The 23,058-nt window shown below is 39.7% G+C and overlaps 2 protein-coding genes across 2 annotated transcripts; one reads left to right on the top strand and one right to left on the bottom strand.

Moving 5' to 3' along the window:
* Positions 1–190: 190 nt before the first annotated feature.
* Uba1 (ubiquitin-like activating enzyme 1) lies at positions 191–15,299 on the bottom strand. Its single transcript, XM_014236974.3, has 7 exons — positions 15,176–15,299; positions 13,601–14,652; positions 3,790–4,841; positions 3,070–3,733; positions 2,701–3,009; positions 919–1,295; positions 191–854 (listed from the first exon to the last, which is right to left on the bottom strand). Exons 2-7 carry the CDS (start codon positions 14,396–14,398, stop codon positions 440–442), a joined length of 3,615 nt encoding a protein of 1,204 aa, XP_014092449.2. The 5' UTR covers positions 14,399–14,652; positions 15,176–15,299; the 3' UTR covers positions 191–439.
* A 6,773-nt stretch (positions 15,300–22,072) lies between these two features.
* Positions 22,073–22,668, top strand: Chrac-16 (chromatin accessibility complex protein 1). Its single transcript, XM_014236969.3, has 2 exons — positions 22,073–22,258; positions 22,315–22,668. Exons 1-2 carry the CDS (start codon positions 22,154–22,156, stop codon positions 22,537–22,539), a joined length of 330 nt encoding a protein of 109 aa, XP_014092444.1. The 5' UTR covers positions 22,073–22,153; the 3' UTR covers positions 22,540–22,668.
* The last annotated feature ends 390 nt before the right edge of the window (positions 22,669–23,058 follow it).

Below are 23,058 nucleotides of genomic sequence, written 5' to 3'. Positions count from 1 at the left end.
TTTTATCTTTCGTTTCCGATGGGTTTCACCGCACTATGAATTTCTTTTTTTTATCATTTTTAAAGAGTTCAGCACTAGTCTGTTTAAGAAAAATACAATTTTATTTGCCATGAATTTTTATTGTTGTTATATTTATATTTTATAAAGTCTCTCACTCCTACATACTTAATATTTAATAAATAAAATAAAATTCCATTGTTAAGTATGTATATTTATATTTGAAACAAAAAGCTCTTTACGTGTGCTGATGATAAACGCATTCGAACTGCAAGAAATATTAATTTTGCTCCAATTATGACTTGTTATATTGTTTTATATTTTCCACATGGAAAATAATGGTATTCTAGATTATAAAGGACAGAAAGTAATATTTATTCGTATTAATTTATATCAAAAAATATTAAACAATAGTTGTATTGAATTCAAAGAGCAGGTTGTTTTAGGGTATAGTATAACGCACATACGGCACTTCAACATCCTCACCATCCTCGTCATTGCAACAAATCTCAAATACCAAGGAGCGTTCATGTGATTCAATACGTTTTCGCGAGACTCGTCGAACCACTTCAGTCATGGGTAGAGGCAAACGTTCTGCACATTTAGCTTTCGGCATGAAGAACGAATAAAGCATCGAAACGCCCTGGGATAACATCGTTATTTGCAATTTCTCTTTCTTTTCAAAATAATCGAGAAATTCTTGCAGCGTTAGCTCTCCAGCAACTTCAAAACGATCCCACAGCGTCCACTCCTTGCCATAATACGAATTCTTTGCGGCAGGCATTGGCTCTGAGAATGCTATGAAAGGTAATGCCAAGTTTGCAAAAGCATTTTTAAATTTGTCCATTTCCCTATGTCTGTAAAGGCAATAAAACATAGATGTTTCAAATTCATCACGGTTTTTATATTGATTTTAGTTACCCTATAATCAGTTTCATAACTTCGAGAACAGCCAAGCCAGAGACGAGTGATGTAGTTGTGGCAATTGCTGGAATGATTTTTCCAGCGATTAATTTAGACTTGTGTCGATCAGCTGGAGGAATCTTATAATTAGCAGCACGCAGATTAGATGCTGCCACTATAAAGTCCATATGGAAATTATTATCATCGTCTTTTTCGAATTCCAATGGTTTAACCACCAGCAACGTTTTGCTTTCCCGCAGAGCCTTTAATTCAGTTAAAATTTTGTTTACGCGATCTTGGTCAACATCTGAGCTGTCGAAATTGTTAGCTGCTGCAGCAGCAGCACTCTCGTTAGTTTCAATTTTTACACCAGAACGTGGTTTGAACTCTGCAACCTGCAAAATATGAATTTATATACAAGTACATTTTATATTCTTCCAAATTGCAAGGTTCAAAGCCGGCGAAATACTTATACATAGGTGTTGGCAAAACTTTATATTAAAAAATGTTGCTGAAGAATTCAACATTATTTATTCGACGAAATCGTGAATGAATAACAATCAAATTTGGTATCTTATTAATTTATATTGAAGGTCAGGGCTCACTTAGTTTTATTAATAAATTTTAATCGCGTAGACGAAAATTGTATTAAAATAATCCTTAAATGAGAACTTCCGAAAGGCTAAATTTAATATATTGAGTTGATTTGGAAAACGTCAATCAGAGGATCGAGATTCTTTTTGTTAGGGATATGAGGTACCCTTACCATCCTCAATATATATATATGGAGTAAAGTCAGCCGGATGTTCGAATATCGTGATATTAGTTATACGGGGCTAGTGCCAGTTTTCACCCAATTTTATCCGTTTTATGCAAAAAAAAATATATTGTTACTGGTAAAAAACGCTCTCGTTTTCACTAAGGTAATTCACAAATTGGCCGATATATAGTATCAAATAAACCGCAAGTTCGAAAATCTTCGTGCTAGGTATATGGCGGCTAAGAGAATCCTTCACTCGATTCAACCCATATTTGTCTTACAGGCATACTGTTATCAGGGAAGGATTTGCCCCGAATTTCAAGAACACATATCTCACAGATTAACCGATATTTCGATAAAATCCCTGTAGGAACTGGGGTCCACATATTCGGTATCTTGAACAGTTGTAATCCGATTTTGACAATTTTTGATCATATGGGGACCTACTTTAAGCAACCTATTCCAGCAAAGTTTTATCGCGATACATTCATTGGTGCTTGATTTGATTTAAAATTGTGTTATACGGGAAGTAGGCGTGGTTGTAGTCCGATTTCAACCATTTCCGCTTCGTAATATGGGAAAGTCAATGATATATTACATAACAAATTTGGTCGAAATCGGTCGAGTATGTAGATATGGATTTTCACCTAAATGTGGTATTTTATGTTTTCGATTTATGGCGTTTTGTGGACGTGGCAGTGGTCCGATTATGCCCATCTACGAACTCGCGCTCACTTTTGAAACACGTGTAAGTTTCATTACGATATCTTAATTTTTTCTCAAATTATTGCTTGCACAGACAGACGGACGAACAGACAGACATCTGAATTTCAACTCGCCTGGTCATCATGATCATTTATATATATACAACTCCATATCTCGCTCTATTAGTTTTAGATGAGACAAACAACCGTTAGGTGAACAACTATACTCTGTAGAAACATGTTGCAAGAGTATAAAAATATATATAGCGTGATGAAAATGAATAGTATTTATTTATTTAAAAAATATATTTATAATTATTATTATTTTTCGTTTACCTTTACTTCCTTAACAAGGTTTGCTACTTGCTGCCTATCACGCACTTGCTCGATCCCGTACATCTCTGCGCGTAAATTAGCCGCTGCATATATGTAATCTAAATGCAGATCGTCGTTAATATCGAAAAGTAAGGGTTGAGGACAACGTTTCGGGCCGGACCAAAATGGTTGCCCACTAGACGTTATTTGATCTGGTGGGAAATTATACAGCAATTGTTTGATTTGATTTGCATAGTGCTCTTCCCAATGATTTCTAGCCCATTTGATGCAATCCAAGAAGTTCGTAGACCTTTCATCAACTAATGCTTTCTAAATGTTTAATTATAAAAAAGTTAATCAGTTTTTTATTTATGCACTTATCAATCTTACCTTAACTGATTCTAAGATTTCTAGCGGCCGAATACCTTGCAGTTTAATGATGCGTTCAATGAAATTTGGATCTGACAAGTATTGTGCAGCATTTTCAGGAGACTGCGTAAACAAGCCTTCAAACATATCGCGCGCCCATTGCAACGTGTGTTCAATTGCATTCGGAAAGTTCTTTAGTGTACAAATCGGGATACTCTTCTCAGGAGGATCTTGCGATGAACTATACGACTCAGTTAAAAACGGTACAATAACTTGCACGTTGCCCATTGTGCCAAGAGTACCGGACTCCACCAATGGCAAACGATTGAATACACACTTGCGGTCCATATAAATACGAGCGTCCACATTGTCTAATGCATTAGCTACACCATTTAATTTTCCGAAAAATTCTTCGGAAAATACTTTTTCTGTTTCGGATCCAACACGCAACTCATACGCAGTGACTTTAATTTCCGGATTCATTTTCTTAATGGCATTTGCGGCAGTTTTCGCCTTTGCCTTCTGTACATCATGCGGTCGAAATAGGAATTGACGATTCAAATTCGATTTTTCGATTAAATCCATATCGGTTATAACTATTTCTCCATCCCGAGCACCAACTCCGATCATTGCGAAATTTTTAAGCAACTCGCAACCAATAGCTCCAGCTCCAACGATGAAATATCTGTAATAAGACAAAAATTATTATCTTCGAAATATATAAATATATATATCACCCACCTTGCGTCACCCAATTTTTCCTGGAAAGTTTTTCCAAAAATTGCGATTTGTGCGTCGTAACGCGAACCTATCGGCTGAGCGTCTGCTTCCTCAACACCGTTAGGGGGCAGACACTCAATAGCATCATAATACAACCATTGATATATGGGTGTGAATTTCCCTGTGCATGCCTTAAGAACTTCTTGTGCAACAAATCCGCCAATTGCTGCGTCTATAGGGCTAGTGTTACCAGAACATGTCTTAGCAAATAAAGAAACTACGTTATCGTTAATGTCCGCGTTGACAGATTTGCACATTTGTAAAAAATTTTGCGCATCTTCCTCATTCCATGGGCGTGGCGGCTTTCCAACTTGCTCAATATATTTGTGTAAGGCAGAAAAAGCAATATGTAAAGAAGTTGGATGATCAAATTTAGCAAAGTCAGACACTAAGAACTCAGGTTCTTTCTCAGATTCTTCAAGGGATTTGAAATTCACAACTTTGGGCATCTTTACTTGTGTAGCAATTCCGCCAGAGACGTATTCACTAAATTTACTGGTGTCACCAATGCTAAATGTATATGGACCCAATACACTGATTTTAATCGGATCGCAGCCATTTAACTCAATCATCCCTTGAACTTCGCTGAAGGTCACATAATCACCATCATTCAACCCATGACGAGTTTCATCCAAACAAGTTATCACTCCCTGAGAATCATGAGTAATACTTGCTATCATGGTGGAAATGGGCTGAGAGCCATCCTGATCGTATATTGTGAAATTCTCTCCAAAGTCACAGAAAATTTTCGCGAAGAGTCCATGCGTTTCAGCTATGATCAGTGCTATGCCATTTTCGTGAGCAAATTTTGCAATGCGATGTTGTTCATTGTCATCGGAATCTGTCAGTACAATAACACGAAACTGCTGCAAAAAATCTTCGGTTAACTCGCCAGTATATGCGGTTGTCCGAACATAATTGTTCAACTCAGCCAATTGGTTACAAGAAGCTTCTGCACGATTGCGACCTACATCCGATTCACTTAGATAAAATTGCGATGCCAAATCACGAATCTGCAAAAGACATGCAAATATATTAATTTCATTCTTTTTTTGGTTTTCAGAGATATTTAAAAATAAAAAATTGCGAAAGAATTCATTCCTTATTCGACGAAATCGTAAATGGATAACAATGAAATTTGGTATCTTATTAACTTATAATGAAGATCATGTACTCACGCAGTTTTTTAATATATTTAAATGGCTTCTACGATATTACGCATTATATAATATTACATTATCCTTAAATGAGAAATATGTGATATAAACTCAACCGAAGGTGCTAAATTTAATATACTTAGTTCATGTAGAAAACGTCAACCAGAGAATCGAAATAATTTATATTAGGGATATGAGGTTTAGGCCGAGGTCTATATCAATTCCATTGTTGTTGTAGTAGCCCCAGAAATCATTCCTAAAGTTATTTCGAGGAATAGTGCCGTGTTGACAGTCCTTGGCCGGATAAAAATCCTGATTCGTTCCGGTTACTTAGACCCGACTGTCGAGGGAATGATTCATATTCAGTGGAAAACCATATATTTTTCAAGGAAACTTGTTCTTAACTTCATTCAAATATCGACCTCAGCGGTATAGTCAGGTGAAAAAGTGAAAATCATTATACTTATATGCTATATTTGGGACAGAGAAAGGGACGGGCTGATTGCATTAATTTGGTCAGGTATACATATTTTCAACCAATTTTATAAATATATAACTCACACACTGAACGACATATTCGGCATAAGGCTGTTTAGAAAATCTTTATATGTAGTTGTTGTTGTTGCTGCTGCAGCCGCAAAATTCTGCGGGGTTGACAGACCTTGGCCGGATAAAAACCGGATCCGTTCCAGTTACATAGACCCGACTGTCGTGGAAACGGCTTAATATATAGTATATGGGAGTGGTGGTAATTCTTATATAGGGTTGGTAATAAGGGCAACCGAAAGTTTGAAAACCTATATTAGGTATAATGGGTCTAAGGGATGTATTGCGAATTTATCTATTTTTGGCAATACCACATACTTGCATAATTATATGTTTCCTTTCATTAAGGTATACTTACCATCACCAATATACCCAGTGGAATTTGCGTTTCAGTCCAAAAAATATGGGTATGGATATAAAGAAATGTGTTTTTGATTAAACATGACAATTACCCTACACATATGTACATATGTACAACCCATTATTTTTTAACCGCAAAACATTTGCTAACACCTTTAAAATTACCCCAATTAAATCCCAGTCCCAGTAGAAGCAGCCTCTTCTATATTTTGTATATCCTAAAAAAAACAAGTTGTTCATTACAATAGTAGTGCTTGTCACTAGGGATCGATAAATAAAATAATGATTAGATATTTGCGATAAGTAAGTGTATTTAAGGGATTTAATAATTTTCTAATATTCTAATATCTAATAATCTAAGATATTCTTACTTCGAGAAGCGTGAATTGGCCTAGATAGATAGATAGATAGCAGAAACTGCTTGGAGAGGAGCTCGTTATGTTCCTTAACTGGAAGCATATGGGCCTCACAGTGTAGGTGTTCGATTGGAGACATCAAGAGTCATCCCGTGACAGTCCGGAGTGCAGTGTTCTGACAGGCCTGAAGCTGCTTCATCTGCGTGGCACTGCATCCAGGCGACCATATTGGGGCTGCATAATTTAGGACCGGCCGGCCGATTGCCTTGTATGTTGCCAGCAACGTTTCTTTGTCTTTTCCCCAAGAGCTGTCGGCAAGCGATTTGAGGATTTTGTTGCGTCTCTGTACTTTGGCAGTTATCGCGGTCGTGTGAAGAGTAAAGGAGCAAAGACTTCTAGTGTAACGCCTAAAATTTTAGGGCTGTTTACCGTCGGAATTTTGGTGCCATCGACGGAAATGTTTAGATCCAGTCTGTACTCGTCCAGTTTGTAAGAGAAGAAGCGAGAAAGATCAGAGAGATAGCTGTTTACTGTCGAGCACATGCCATCGATTCCATTGCCCGACGTCAATATCGTGCAGTCATCAGCGTACGAGGTCACGGAAATTCCCTCTGGTGGTTGGGGGAGTTTCGAGATGTAGAAATTAAACAATAAAGGGGAGAGGACACCACCCTGCGGAACCCCCTGTTTAATTCTTCTCAGTTGGGTGTTTCGACCTCGAAATAGTACGGATGATTGCCGACTGCTCAGGTAGTTCATGGTGCACCGCTTCAGCCCTGAAGGGAGCGTAGATTGTTCGATGTCCTCGAGTAGCGTTGTGTGGTTGACTGTGTTGAATTCTTTCGACAAGTTCAACGCTACGAGGATCGTCCTCTTGCAGGCTTCTGGTTTAAGCCATGAATTATCTGGGAGTTAATGGCGCTAAGTGCTGTGGTGGTGCTGTGCACTTTCCGGAAGCCATGCTGATGTTTTGCTAGGCTGAGGTGGTGAGTGAACGTCGGGAGTAACAAGGCATCAAGTGTCTTCACTACTGGGGAAAGGAGAGTTATCGGGCGATAAGACTCCCCTTTGTTGGCGGGTTTCCCAGGTTTCAGTAGTGGGACCACTCTTCCGACCTTCCACACATCGGGTATTTGAAGAGTGGCCATCGACAAGTTGAGGACCTTGGTGAGATAGTTTACTCCCGTCGAGTCTAGGTGTTTTAGCATCAGAATGCTTATTCCGTCAGGGCCAATGGATTTGGACGATTTGGCTTTTGTGATGGCATTCTGAACCTCCCCATCGGTGAAAGTAAGTGGCGCGCGGCCTTTTGGCATTTTGCGCAGCCGTCGTTTGGCCTTGTCAGTTGTTGTTGTAACGGTTACCTAGTCCCCGTTTGGGTGATAAATTCCAGATTCGTTGTTGTTGTTGTTGTTGTAGCGACAGAATTCTGCCGAGTTGACAGTCCTTGACCGGAATAAATCCGGGTCCGTTCCTGTTACGTAGACCCGACTGTCGTGGGATTCGGCGAGGGTCACTCTGGTTTCGCGATCTAACCCTGGCCTTGTCAGTCGAAGGGTGCAGTGTAAACTGCCGGCTAAAATAGCTCGCGCGCTTCTTCGGGTCCGAGAAGGCATGGCCATCGAATTGAATTTCAACCCGATCCTCATGTCTCCTCGGATTTGACAGGGCCTTGACAGTAGTCCAAAGCTTACTCACACCGGTGGAGAGGTTGCAGGACTTCAGGTGCTCTATCCATTTTGTCCGCTTATGATGGTTTACCATTTGCCGAATCTCCAAATTGAGATCCCTTATTGGGGGATCACAGCGATCGGCATGGCGTAAGGTGTCGCGCTCATTTGCTAGTACAGCTGCTTCGGCTGGGAAATTTGGGCGAAGTTCCGCGATTCTTCCAGCCGGTATGAAGCGAGCAGTAGCAGCGGCGATCACCTTGCGGAATTGACGCTCGCCAACGATGATGTCCGTAGGAATAGGTAGTGCGTTGAAGGTGCTCTCGGTAAATTCTGTGAAGCCGACCCAGTTAGCTTTGTTAAAGTTAAAAGTGCGGCTGTCCACAGAAATAAAGTCAGGAGGTTTCTCGATCGAGATGATTATGGGCAGATGGTCTGATGCGAGATTTAGCATAGGTCGCCAGGTTATACTATTTATCAGACCACCGATAGCGTTGGTAATATCTGGCGAGCTATTACAGGTGCCCATAATTATGGTGGGGTTTCACCACGAAGTAGTGCATCTATGTTCGGTTGATATCCTGTTGGGCAACATGTAACTGGGGGAATGTATATATTAAATATTTCGAGCTCGACATCGCCTGACCGGACAGCTATACCCTGACATTCAAGGGTAGTGTCCCTACGGTTGATATCAACAACGATTACACGATATTGCACGGTGTTGTGCAATATGAAGGCTAGGCCTCCACCATTACCTCGCTCGCGATCCTTACGTAAAACGTTGAAACCTGCACAACTCAGAAGATCTGAGCGGCTGTTTAACTTGGTTTCTTGGACCGCAGCTATCGTTACGCGCTCCCGGCTCATGAATGCAACTATCTCTTCGATCTTGCTCTGGAGTCCGTTGCAGTTGAATTGTAGGAGTCGCGTTTGTCGCGGGTGTCCGGTCGTGATCCTAGGGGTGAGTGGGGTGCGTGTAGGTGGTGGTTGTTGCAGCTGTACTATCCGCATGGGCGGTTGTCGCACTGTGGTGTTGATCGGCGACGCCACTGTATGTGATTGCGGGTGCGACCTCCTACAGCATGGAGCAACACACGACGCACTCCACTCTCGTGTGGTGCGCAGACCGGAACACGACAGAAAGTGACACCAGCCAGTGCAAGAATTGCACTTGACTGATGTGACATTCCGGCGTATTACGGTCTGACACACGGAACAGACTGTGCGAGGAACCAGGAGTTGCTGGGTGGTTCTCGCACGAGGATTGGAGCTGGATGAAGGTTGAGGGGGGGAGGTTGCTCAGACTGGGAGTAATGCTGTCTGTGTGAGCTCCTTAGGGCCGTGGAGGTCCTTTCTTGGCCACTCGACTGGAGTGGTGGCGCAGTGCGCGAACATGGTGCAGGTTACACAGCCGTTGAGGCAGATGTCGCAGTATTGCGTTGACAGCATGGGGCCACGTAACTCGTGGTCCACTCCCTATGTGTCTTAAGGCCTGAACAGGTCTTAAGATGGCTCCATCCATTGCATGTATTGCACCTAACCGAGGTGGAGTTTGGATGGAGTCTCTTAGCGCAAACACAGCAGTAGAATTTCTCGGGGCCCGGGTTGGACTCGATGCCAGAACGGGTCAGGAGGATACGGAGCAACCCTGCTGCTAGGCGTTGATCCAATGACGACAAACTTAACCTAGAACTTACCGATCCAAACAGGGTTAGATCGTCAAAATAACAGCCCTTGGCCGGATAAAATCCGGGTCAATTCCGGTATCGCAGAACCGACTGTTATGGGAATTGATTGTGCCCTCCCTAAGTCACAACGACTCACCTCGCCGCAGTGATGAATTGCAGTATTCTGCTAGGTGCTAATGAGGCGCTGTGATCCCTATTCGGCAACATGGACCCAAGGGTCTTGATCTTGTGTCAGCAGATTGATGTGCAGTCTAGCTTATGGATGTAACTGCGTGTATAAACCTACTGAAGGATATCATATTACCATTTTTCACCGTTCCCACGACAGTCGGGTCTACTTAAACGGAACGGACCCGGATTTATTCCGGCCAAGGACTGTCAACTCGGTAGAATTCTGCCGCTACAACAACAACAACCATTTTTCAGCTGGAGGAAGACGTATGAGCAGGATAACGCCCCAAAACAAACGACCAAACTAGCTGAGGAGTGGTCAGACAGCATCGACTTAATATCCTGGCCAGAGGAAGCACTGGACCTAACCCCAATCGAAAATGTATGGGGAGATATTATACGAGTTATAGCAACAGCAAATCCATTAAGAACACAACTTTGGCCAGTGGTCAAGGAGGCATGTGCTCAAATCCATATGAAGCATTGTAAGGATCTAATAGACTCTATGCAACGTCAGTGTAAGGATTTACTAAAAAAATATAAGGTTAACAACTAAATATTTATTGATCAATAACATTTAGTATTTGAATGAGCTTCGAACAAAGAGCCAACATTAAATTTTGTTTTAAAATTGGTAAAACTTTTACCGAAACGTTTCAATTGAGGAAACAAGTTTATGGCGATGATTGCCTATCCCGTAGCAGAGTGCACAAGTGGTTTCAACGTTTTCAAAGTGGTCGTGAGGACATAAATGAGAAATGAACCGAAACCCAACAAATCGCGCCTGGAGAAGTCAAAAGTGAAGACAATGCTGATTTGTTTTTATGATTCCAAGGTATTGTCCACAAAGAATTTGTTCCACCCGGCCAAAACGTTAAGCAAAGCGTTATGCAGACGTGGAGGCCTGTCAAAACTCTTGCACCGGCATACCGGGCAACGAGCTTGTTCGACATGCTTTTGGACCGTGCAAAAAGCTGTATTAAAGCAGGAGACTATTTTGAATAAAATTAATTGATTTTGCCGATAAAACCATTTGTTGTCTTTGTTTTTAAGTCCTATTTACTTTGGAACGCACCTTGTACGTAGAAATAGCTAAAAAAAAATATTTTTTAAATGTATTCAATTCAAAGTTTGTATTTTTAACTTAAATATATAAGTGTAAAATTCACTATAAATCAAAGAAACATGCACTTTAAATAGTTGAATTTTTGAAGTTTTAATGGAAATATCTCAAAAATCATATGTCAGCGGAAACTAAATGTACATATTTTCTTAATCTGGAGAACCTCCTCTATCCTATCTATATTCAAAATCCCAGCCAATTTTTTTGTTTTATAACCAACCAGCATTACATTTCCATGAACACAGCTGTACATATGTATGCTCAAACGATTTAAGGATTTTTATTTTAAAAATTTTTTGTAAAAAAAATCAATAAAAAAAAAAAAAACAATGGTAAATGTATAGTTAGGTCTCCCAACTAAGGAGGCATATTTTTACGCGAAGATTACAAATGCGTGAGCGGAAAGTGAATTTTTTCAATAATTTTATATATATATATATTTACAAATATATTAAACGCATTTTGCACAATTTTTCAAGTCATTTAGTTGTTGTTGTTATTGTTGTGGCGGCAAAATTCAGATCACTTAGCTGTAATTACCTGTTCATCGAGTTAAACATTTTCTTGTGAAAAAAAAAATACTGAAGAAATGTAACAGACACAATTATTTTGCCCCGCGATCTGATGGCATGAATATCGGAGATCGACGAACACTGGTTATTTAACATTTTGCAACACTTCTGTTATTGACAGAATTAATAGAATTTAACAATAATTTAAATATTGAATTAAACTATTTTTGCACTATATAATGTAAAATAAATGTGTAAAAACGAGACGATACAAAAGAAATTTCTAATAACGAATTAGTGAAGTGAATTAGTGTAAAATTGAAAAGTGTATAATTTATTTTAAATCGAAAAAATACATACTTTAAATAGTTGAAGTTTTCAACTTTAAACGTAAATATCTATATATATGATCTGGAGAATCTTCTCTATCTAACCATACCCCTCTTAACCCTGAAATCGTGGGATGGTAAAGCCGACACAAAATGGGTATTTGCTGATAGAGGAGATCCTTCAGATTTTAAATTTCAACTATTTTAAGTACGTATTTTTTCGATTTAAAATAAATTATACAATTATATTTTCACTTCTATATCCACTAACACTTTACTAATTCGTTTTTAGAAATTTCTTTTATATCGTCTCGTTTTTACACATTTATTTTACAATATATAGTACAAAAATAGTTTAATTCAATATTTAAATTATTGTTAAATTCTATTAATTCTGACAATTACAAAAGGGTTGCAAAAGTCAAATAACCAGTGTTAACTTATTCACACCTTTTGTAAATGAACTGAAAGAAATGAAAGATAGTAACCCAAATACACGAATCCAAAACCTAGAAAAATAAACTATTAGAGAGCATTGATGTTACTGATTATGTTATACCCTCTATGACAATGTTACTTATTCTTTTAGAACTTCTGTTAGCGTTGGCGACCTTCGGCCGCGCTTCAAAAAAATCCGGGGTGTACCAAGGTTTTTCTGCGCAGAACTTCTTTTTGCATTGACGACAACTATATTTACCAAAACTATACATTTACCAAAAAAAAAATTTATTATGTTAACTTAAGAATTAACAAATAAATTTAATGGAGTACAAAAACAACAAGGTTTATTTAATTCTTAACTTAAGCAAAATACTTATGTGAGTTAATATACAATATAAAATTCCAATGTCTTTTAACAAATAAATAACATTTACTTTTTTATTTGCTCTGTCTAAAATATAATATACGGAGTGTTAGTTTTTGCAGTTTGAAAATGCCATTAAAAAATCTCAAATTAGAAATATAAAGTAAACTTGTGAAACAAAGAAAAATAAGAAATTCACACAAATGAAACTGTGAAACTCTCCAGAACAACGCGGCGCACTACACCAATATCCCATGAAACATGTACGCAATTTACATATATACTATTCGTACCACAAACGCATCTGAACTTGTTTTACTCATTACAAACCGCCTGAATCTTTATATAATATAATATGCCTGTTTCGTTCTAATGCTTTAAACATAGACGTTGGTAACTATGAATCATCTTACGTATCAAACATCTTTATTTAGTAAATTTTCTGTGCATTTTATGTTGAAATAAATTAACTTTAGGTGAATATTATACACCCCTACAATGTTTTTAAGAGTTAATAAGAGTAATGTTAAATGTAGAAAACGTAAGAAATATGTCCACCGCTCATAATGGCACATACTGAATATTTAACGTATATATGTATGCATATGCATATATGCAAATATAAATAACATTTTCCTTCGTTCGGCGAAGAATTTTATTATAATGAGTATAAAATGTTTAATTATCACATAGGAAAGTTAAAATCGCAAGAATTTATCGAATTAATTTCGTACCGGATTTGGAGATAGTACTGACAGCAAAATACTGAAAATAATCAATATACATATGTACTCATACAAATCTGACTAAAAAATCACGTATATATCATAGAACAAAAACGGCGGCAAAACTAATATATGCCAGAAAAAAAATTATATTGATTCAGATAACAGGGGAAAAACTTTTATTGATTTTTCATCTCGTTCAGGACACATAGTATTATAAATACTTCCGCTAATCCAGCAACTAATACGCTAGAGAGAGCACGTTTTTATATGTTAAAAGTAATTTTTTATAATAAATAACTGAATGCATCAATATTTAATACTCACTGTACAATTTTCCTTATCGTGAAGAGTGATCGATTTCACTCCTCCTAAAATTACATTCTTTGCTATCTCAAGACCTAAACCGCCAATACCCGACAGCAAAATGTCTGAATTGGCCATTCGACGCATTGCATCATGACCCAGCACATAGAGTTGGCGCGAGTATAGCGATTCATCGATGTCAGAAGCACCGCGCGAACGTGAGTCGTTCGTAGGATTACCACCAGCCATTTGGTTGTTTGCTGCGTTCACTACCTGTGAATTCGTTTTATTACCGTTTGAGTTATTAACTTTGTTGTTTCTATCGCAAATTAACGTTGAAGTCGTTGCAAAATTGTTCACTTGAGAATTTTTTTCTTCCACTTCCACTAAATTCTTCGATTCAGTTTTTTCATCTGCCACTACACTTTCACACGAAACAGAAACTCCGCTTTGATCACTTTGACCGCTTTCTTTCTTCACTGACGACAAGGTACTGTCGCTCCCACTACTACTTTTCTCACCCGTGCTAGTAGAACCGACAGAGCCAACGATATTACCACTACTTAACGAAACCGAATGAGATGGCACGATTACATTCGCCTTTTGTGCCGATTCACCGGCTTTTACCAATGGTACGTCAACGTCAGTTTCTTTCACACAACATTCGTGATTTTCGTTATCCTCACCGTTGTCCGTGTTGTTTTTATTGTTTTTACTGAGGCTTGAAGTAGCGCCGGTAGACGCAAGCAGCTTTCGCTTTTTAGCTGCTGGTGCCTCTTCGGAAGAGTTTTGGTCAGCTGTTGGTGAACTAGAAGACATTGAGCAGCAGGCGTCCTCAACACTATGAGCGAGTTAATTTTTGCACTCTTAACTAAAGTTTTTAATAGTGCACCTTTCAATGGATGCACATAAATGTTTATTCCCTTTAAAGAAAACTGATTTACCTCCTTACTTTGGAACAGAACAGCAGAATGAATTTAATTCTGGTAGCATACAGCTAACACACAATTTATATATAAGTATACGTTTGTTGATTGTGTACCACACCAAAGATAAACTTATATACGATGAAACTATAAAGAAAACAAATCGAGAACATTCTCATTAAATCATGTATGTTTAAACATTTACTAGCTTTATATATTTTATTAGTATTTAATACTAGCTTTATATATTTTATTAGTATTTTATACTGGGTATAGTATGTATTTATCTTTTGTAAATTTTAACAATATTCTTCTGCAATGGTGTATACGCTCTTCTATATTTAATCAGATTTAAAAGGAAGCCACATTATTTTAAGAACCCCACATGGCATCTAACGTCTACGACACAACAATTTCAGGTTGTCAAACTCCACTCTGCCGCACGTTTTTCTTCCAACATCATACAAATAAACATATATAATCAACTCCTGCGCTCATTTACTATTTGATTTCCCATCTGTTACTTATTCATTTCCCAATCAAGCGAGAATATGGAAAGATATCAGTATTTGGTTAAACTTCACTTTTTCAGTAATTATAAGTTTATCTTAATAGGAACTAAATAATAACACTCACTATGAATTTTGCAATTCGTAACACTTAAAAATACCTTTTTATCCAAATATACACTAATTTCGTAAAAATTCTTACTGCGAAATTCACTAATATCACTCAAACGAACGCTTTTTACACAAATTCTAGTCTGCGAAGCAGTTGAAAAGAACAAAGAGAATTGCTCAGGGTTGTATTTTAAATGCCTCTTCGGTAAATATTAAAAGTAGCGAAAATACTTTATCTCTGGAAAATACATTGGCGAATTGATATTTCACACATTTGAAATATATAAACCTAATATTATAAACAGCTTAATATAAATTTTTTAATTTTAAATGGGAAATATCAATAAAAGTTAAACCATGAAGTAGTTAACAGAATTATAACACGACGCCAAGATTCAGTTATGAGTGATATAGAATACTATAAAATATATATAAAATAATTTTTAAGAGAAATGAACCTTCCAACTCCAAACCAGTTTTGATAACATCACTTAAATAACAGCTTTGAGATTCAACACATTACCATCTGTTTTTTATTATTATTTAATTCATGAATATTTTCGAAAATTACAATGTACAAACCAAATATATATGTATGTGTAATAAACCTTTGGTCGCCCAGATATTAAAACAGGAAAAATTTACAGAGGCTATATAACAGGATTTTTATCTTGATTTTAATCGGTTAGTTTGGATGACAGCTATATGCTGCAGTGAACCGATATAAACATCCGATCTGAATACTTGTTCAGATAAGCAATTCATTTGTCTGAACCACCGATATTGTACCACTTTGAGGTATAGCTGCCATATAATTGATCGATCAAAACCAAGCCTTTGTAAGAAAAACTTTTTTATTTGGATATATCTTCACAAAAATTAACTTAGACGGACAGACGGATATGGCTAAATAGATTCAGCTCGTCACGCTGATCATTTATGAGTGGTATATATGTATATATGCTATCGTACAGCAGCAGGGGAGATGGAACCATCTACCATGATGAGTGGAAGCGGGTAGCGGCTGCTATCTCCGCTGTGTTTATGAAGGTGGTCAGGGGAAGCCCTGGACCACCCCCAAGATGTGAAAGTGCCGGGTGGAACCTCGGCCTACACACACTCATATGGTGTGCAGACGAACGGTTCGCTTTCCTTTATAAAGAGGCGGTAGCCAGGGTGGGGGAAGTTTGGAAGTTAGCAAGGCTCGAGGCGGTGGCCAAATGGATCTTCCGATGCGACCTCATGCTCGTGTCTGGCTTCCGGCCGAACCCTCTACCCCGACCATAAGCTATGGCTTCGAGAGGGTCGTATTTAGGATTCTCCCAACTGAAGCCAGGGCTGATGGCCCGCTGCCTCCAGCTGAAGTGGAAGAGAGTGGGAGAGCGACCTACTCAAAAATGGACATCGACCCCATCCTCTCGATGGATCCGTCTTCAGTCTCGAGCGCATGTTCGAGGAGGTTGGAGTCGATAGCACGGATGATGGTGCAAATTAACCTTCAGCAGTCAAAGGCGGAGTCCGCCCACATATTGCTTCGTCTAGGACGTCCTTATCCAGGAACCGTGGCTGAGCAGCAACGGTATCTCTGGTTTAAGGACAAAAAGCCACAAGCTCCTGGCGGCAAACAGCATAGGTAGAACCAGAGCCTGCTTGTTGATCAGAAACGAACTTAACGTTTTTCTTTTGCCTAATTTCAGCAACGAAGATGTCATCACTGGTAGACTGGAGGACAGTGCTGGAGAACTCTGGCTTGTCTCAGCCTACATGCCGCACGACGACGAGGTGGAGTCACCTCCGTACCTGCTAAGAAGGGCTCTGGCAGAGGCCAAGCGCAAAGGAGCCGCAGTCTTAATAGGCTCGGACGCAAATTCAAGGCACACCGTCTGGGGGAGCTTGGACATCAACGCAAGAGGTGAGTCACTTTTTGATTTTATTTTTAGTGTTGACCTTTCTATGTGTAATAAGGGAAACCGCCCTACCTTTGTGACTGCAGGACGGAAGTTCTTGACGTTACGCTAGCCTCTAGGGAAATTGCACCCTTGATTTCGGAATGGAGGGTTCTAGACGACCACTCCTTCTCCGATCATAAATATATTGGTTTCAGCTTGAAAGCCTCAGCTTCAGGAGCTCAAAACCTATAGAAATTTCAGGAATACCAACTGGGTCCTGTACTGCAGGAAGCTTCGATCAGCTCTTCCAACCGCACTCAATAGGGATTCGATCCTTACTGCGGATGCAGTCGATGAGCTCGTCGAGGTTTTCAGCTCTGTTAGTAGAACTACTCTTGACAGCTCCTGTCCTCTGAGAACTCAGAAAACCAAAAGGAAACCCCCTTGGTGGACTTCGGAGCTAACGGAGATCAGATCTTCGAGCAGAAGACTTTTCAACAAAGCCCGTAAAAGTGGCTCTAGTGACGACTGGGCGTTGTACAAGGCCGGACTGGCCATTTACAAGTCCGAGTTGAAGAAAGCCAAGAGCGCTTCGTGGAGAGCCTTCTGCGGTAGTGTAGAGGGCTGCCATGAGTCCTCACGGTTCAGGCGCATTCTTGCAAAAAATCCTACTCCAGTGGGGTACCTAAAAAATGCAGATAGCAGTTGAACAACGAGCAGCGAGGAGTCGTTGAAGTTACTCCTGGATGCTCATTTCCCACTAAATCATTCTGCTGAAGAATTGCCACTGGGTGAGCTGCAGGAGAGCTGTACAGCCTTCCTGGCAAGTACAACGCACGGTTACGATGTCATGCAGCTGGCTGGCCCCCATCTACGCGAACTGTGTTAGACTGGGCCATGTCCCGAAGGTCTGGAGACAGGTTAAGGTTACTTTTATTCCGAAGGCCGGGAAAATCTCTCACGTCGGTGCAAAAGATTTCAGACCCATCAGCCTGTCCTCGTTTCTGTTGAAAATATTGGAGAGCCTTATGTATCTGTAAATTAGGATCAGAATACCCAGGGGTAAACTGTTACGGGCGCAGCATGCCGATATCAAAGGCAGGTAGGTCGACACTGCTTTACATGATGTAGTATCATGGCTGGAGATAGCTCTCAAGCACAAGGAATTTGCGATGGGCACCTTTCTCGACATCGAGGGGGCCTTCAATAACGTGCGACCAGAGACAGTGGTTAAAGCCCTCAAAAAGTTTGAGGTAGAATCGAACCCCAAGCACCTTATTTTGAGTCTTCTTTGACAACCAGAAAAGTGAATAGGGGAACTTCGCAGGGGGGAGTACTCTACCCTCTGCTCTGGATATTGGTGGTAAACGACCTGCTTACAGAACTCGAGGCGCAAGGCTGTCGGGTGAGAGCCTATGCTGATGATGTGGTTCTTATGGTTAAGGGAAAATTCCTGAATACCGTCTACGAGCTCACTGAGGGGTACCTGAACGTGGTATCTAACTGGGCAAATAGAAGCGGCCTAGCCGTCAACCCAAGTAAAACCGAAATGGTAGGAGGTATAAGATCCCAAATGTACCTCTCCCCTCCTTCGGGGGTTCACTTCTTCAACCTGTTGAAATACTACGGCTTATCCTCGATAGAAAACTTTCCTGGAGGCCAAACATTTAGGAGAGAGTTAAGAAGGCATCGATCGCCTTATACTGCTGCAAAGGGGCTATAGGGAAAACGTAGAGACTCTCACCTAAGGTGGTGTTCTGGCTCTACGAAACCGTAGTTAAACCAATAATGTTCTATGGTGTGTTCGTCTGGTGGAGGGCGCTCGAAAGGTCCACACTGTGCACTGCGGACCACACCTACAATAGCTCTTAATGCTATTTTGAACATAGCACCTGTGGACATTGCCAGTAAGTGCATTGCTGCGAAGTGTGCTCTAAGGCTCAGGGAAGCTGGGCTTATGAAGAGGTCCGAACAAGGACACTCTGAAATTCTTTCCGCCTTCAGCTGCATTCGAGAAAATTTAGATCACTGCGTCACTGAGGCCACTCGAGGCGGCTCCTTCTCCGCTCATATTCCAACGAGGGACATGTGGATGGGAAGAAGCCGCTGGAGAAGAGGCGCGGTGAGCTTTTTCACGGATGGATCAAGGCTAGAAGGGAGGGTTGAAGGGGAGGTTTTCTGCAAGGAGCTCTCCGTCAATTTTAGCTTCAGGCTACCGGACCACTGTAGTGTGTTTCAGGCGGAAGTGGCTGCTATCAAGGTGGCGGTAGAAGTACTGCTGCGTAGTACAGCCTCGTTTGTAGAAATGAGCATCTACTCCGATAGTTGGGCGGCAATACTAGCTTTGAGCGCGCGAACCGTGCAATCAAAGCTAATCAAGGAGTGTCTGTCCTCACTAGAAATAGCATCTGGCTATTTCAACATCAGGCTCGTTTGGGTGCCTGGTCACAGCGGAATCGCTGGTAACTGCAAAGCCGATGAGCTAGCCAGGGGAGCACCCTTGCTCCGCTCACATCGGAATGGGATCGAGTTGGATCTCCAGACGCTGGTCGACGACCAACTCCTGTGCGACCGCGAGATCCCTCTAGCCAAGAGTGGAGCGCAGGAGGTCGGGGGAGCTTCTCGCCCTGAGCAAAGTGCATCTCGCCGCTATGGTAGGAGTTCTCACTGGACACTGTCCAATAGGCACTCATGTGGTACGGCTTAGAGTAATACCCGATGCTAGTTGCCAAAGTAGTATGGAGGAGGGTGAGGTGGAAACATCCCGGCACTTTCTCCTCCTTGTCCGGCTTTCGTTGAGACTATATTGGCCGACTTAACAAGTTTGTTATGTTCACAAAGCGTTTTGTCGACTTGTAAGGGTCTTTTTATCCAGATTATAGGAGCTTTGTAGGTATCACAACGGACCGGCGTCTTAAGCTGTCCAAGTGGGATCCTTCTTGGGATCGACCTCCTAACCTAACCTATTATATTAGATCACATTTCAAGGCCTTGTCTAATCCAAGGAGACATGAAGACCGAGTTGAAATTCAATGTGATGGCCATGCCTCCTCGGACCCGAAAAAGTGCGCGAGCTATTTTAGTCGGCAATTTACACTGCATCCTTCGGTAGACAAGATCAAATGATGTATTACCCGACGGCTGCGCAAAATGCCAAAAGACCGCGCACCCCTTACTTTCACTGATGGGGAGGTTCAGAGTGCCATCAACAAGGCTAAATCGTTCAAATCAATTGGCCCTGACGGAATAAGCATGCTAATGCTAAAACACCTAGGCTCGACGGGAGTAAGTTATCTCACCAAGGACGATCCTCATAGCGTTGGACTTGTCAAAAGCTTTTAACACAGTCAACCACACAACTCTACTTGAGGACATAGAACAATCAACGCTCCCTCCAGGGCTGAAGCGGTGGACTATGAGCTACCTGAGCGGTCGGCATTCATCCGTACTGTTTCGAGGTCAAAACTCCAAATTTAGAAGAATTAAACAGGGGGTTCCGTAGGGCGGTGTCCTCTCCCCGCTACTGTTTAATTTTTACATCTCGATACTCCCTCAATCACCAGAGGGAATTTCCATGACCTCGTACGTTGATGACTGCACGATATTGACGTCGGGCAATAGAATCGATGGCATGTGCTCAAAAGTAAACGGCTATCTCTCCGACCTTTCTCGCTTGTTCTCTGCAAGGAGCTTAACACTCTTCCCCACTAAAACCACAGCGACTATTTTTACAAACTGGACGAAGGAGTACAGACTGGATCTAAACATGTCAGTCCTCACACGACCGCGATAACTGTCAAAGTACAGAGTCGCAACAAAACCCTCAAATTGCTTGTCGACAGCTCTTGGGGAAAAGACAAAGAATCGCTGTTGGCAACTTACAAGGCAATCGGCCGGAAAAATTATTCCTAACGAGTCTCCGCATGACACTAACCACCTCTTTGAGGTCGAAACAATTCGTTTCCTGGGCATCCCGTCAGATGATCTCGACGACAACCAAACTGAAACTTACCACCCAAGGGGGAACTAGATAACCGTTACAACAACAACAACCACCACCCTAACATACAAATGAAATATGCAACACGTTCTAAGCATGGATAAAATGATCCGAAACTCTTTGATTTCAGAGAGCGCTGTAAAAGTCTACATTTTTTATAACATTTGACAGTGGTGCCATTTAAGAAAGAAATAAGTTTTGAGATTTTTAAATGTATTTCTTGGGTATTTTTCGGTTTCCATTTTATAGAAAAATATACATAAATAAAATTAGTTTAACAAGCTAGATATCCTATATGACTTCTAAATATAAGTACATGCATATTTTAATCACAAAAGATTTTCAAAATTAACGTTTAAGACGAAATTTAACAATATATTTAAATATTTCAAAACACACAAGTTTTAAATAACCTAAACATGAGCCTTATTTCCTTTTTATATACTCAATAAACAAATATCTTTTGATCATTTATTCGGAAGTCAAAGTTTACATAACATTTGCTGGAAATTCTAACCAAAATAAGTATATACGTTGGCAATTGGTACTGCTAAGCAAAACAATACTCTGCGACAAAATACCGCTCCTTCCTAAAAACAAAACTATATTAAATCTCTTTAAATAAAGATTACAAATATACGTAAAAGTCAACAAAAAATCAGATCTCACAAATTACCCACTGATTTCGCAATTTATTTTTGCGGGATTCTTAGTGGTAGTTCTTTTCTTGTTTCTTGTTTTGCTTGTCATCTGTTTAGTAGCTCATGAACTCGTGGTTGTTTTTTGCAGCACTGAAAGTTCATAAGCTCTCTCAGAAGGCAAAGAGAGGAGTTTCGGATCATTTTATCTCTGATTCTAAGTGTCGCGTAGCCGAACCAAGGCCGAACCGCACAAGCATTTGCGAAAATTTAATGAAAAGGAATGACAGAAAAACTCTATTCGTTGCTGGACACTTTTTGCTCGTGTGAACGCACAGAGCGACACCAAAAGAATATTTAGCGACAAAAGAGTCCCATGTAATCGTAGTATTAGTAATTTGCTGAATCTGGCTACACTGTGTGAATATATTATTATATTAGCGGCAACGGTCTTATGATATTCATCATTATATCTTTTAGTGTTTAAATATAGTATTAAACATGGATAGCGAACTCCCATTAAGCCGCATTAGGACAATTATGAAGAGTTCCTTGAATACTGGGCAAATAACAAACGAAGTACTTTTCCTTATGACTAAATCTACAGTAAGTTATCGTATATGCCATTTATGGTTAAGTGTTTAATTTTCTTTTGTATTTAGGAAATGTTCATACAAAAACTAACAGAGGAAGCTTATGATAGAGTGAAGGATGATAACACACTTAAATATAAACATTTATCACAATATGTACAAAAAGAGAAGAATTTAGAATTCTTGTTGCAAATTGTTCCAGCCAAAATTAAAGTGAAAGATTTCAAAAAAATACTGGAATTAGGAGATGGCAACTCGTCATCAGAGAGTGAGGATGAAAGTCAGATCAAGTGATTTTGCTGAAACTTTATATGGACTTAAAATATTTGTATATTTAATTTATAAAGGTATAATAAGGGACAGTGTCATTTTATAACTAATACATCTGCATATATATAATTATCTTTTATACTCGGGATGTTATTCAATTGTTTTCTTAATTCTATGCCTATATAACGTTCGTTCAATTATAGAAAAGTCACACGAAATACTTGTTGCAGCGGCAGAAAACATTCTTGAAATAAATTTGAAGAATATGCCAAATATATAAAGTAGATAATCCTACATAAAGCTGAACTTGGGAGAAAAAACAACACACTTGAACTATCTTCCTTCTTTAGAGAAAGGCTAAAGCGACGGGTCGCAATAACAATATAATGGAGATTCTTTATAGCTGACCGAATTTGCAATGAAACTGAATTTCTAGATCCTTTGACTGCGTCAACTTAAGGGACTGCTAAATACTTTTATTTTATTTATTTTCGACTTAAAATTTTTAATTTCGGAAATAAATTTTCATTATTCTATACGAAT

This window comes from Bactrocera oleae, chromosome 4 (genome assembly GCF_042242935.1).
Source record: "Bactrocera oleae isolate idBacOlea1 chromosome 4, idBacOlea1, whole genome shotgun sequence".
NCBI classification, from domain to species: domain Eukaryota; kingdom Metazoa; phylum Arthropoda; class Insecta; order Diptera; family Tephritidae; genus Bactrocera; species Bactrocera oleae.
This window is presented reverse-complemented; position numbering and strand designations above follow the sequence as displayed.

Excerpts from the sequence above, each read along its gene's own strand:
- Uba1 (XM_014236974.3), bottom strand. The coding sequence starts at position 14,398 with ATGTCTTCTAGTTCACCAACAGCTGACCAAAACTCTTCCGAAGAGGCA. Across the intron at positions 4,842-13,600 it reads ACGATAAGGAAAATTGTACA|ATTCGTGATTTGGCATCGCA; the intron begins GTGAGTATTAAA and ends TGTCTTTTGCAG. Across the intron at positions 3,010-3,069 it reads AAATCTTAGAATCAGTTAAG|AAAGCATTAGTTGATGAAAG; the intron begins GTAAGATTGATA and ends TTAAACATTTAG.
- Chrac-16 (XM_014236969.3), top strand. The coding sequence starts at position 22,154 with ATGGATAGCGAACTCCCATTAAGCCGCATTAGGACAATTATGAAGAGT. Across the intron at positions 22,259-22,314 it reads TCCTTATGACTAAATCTACA|GAAATGTTCATACAAAAACT; the intron begins GTAAGTTATCGT and ends TTTTGTATTTAG.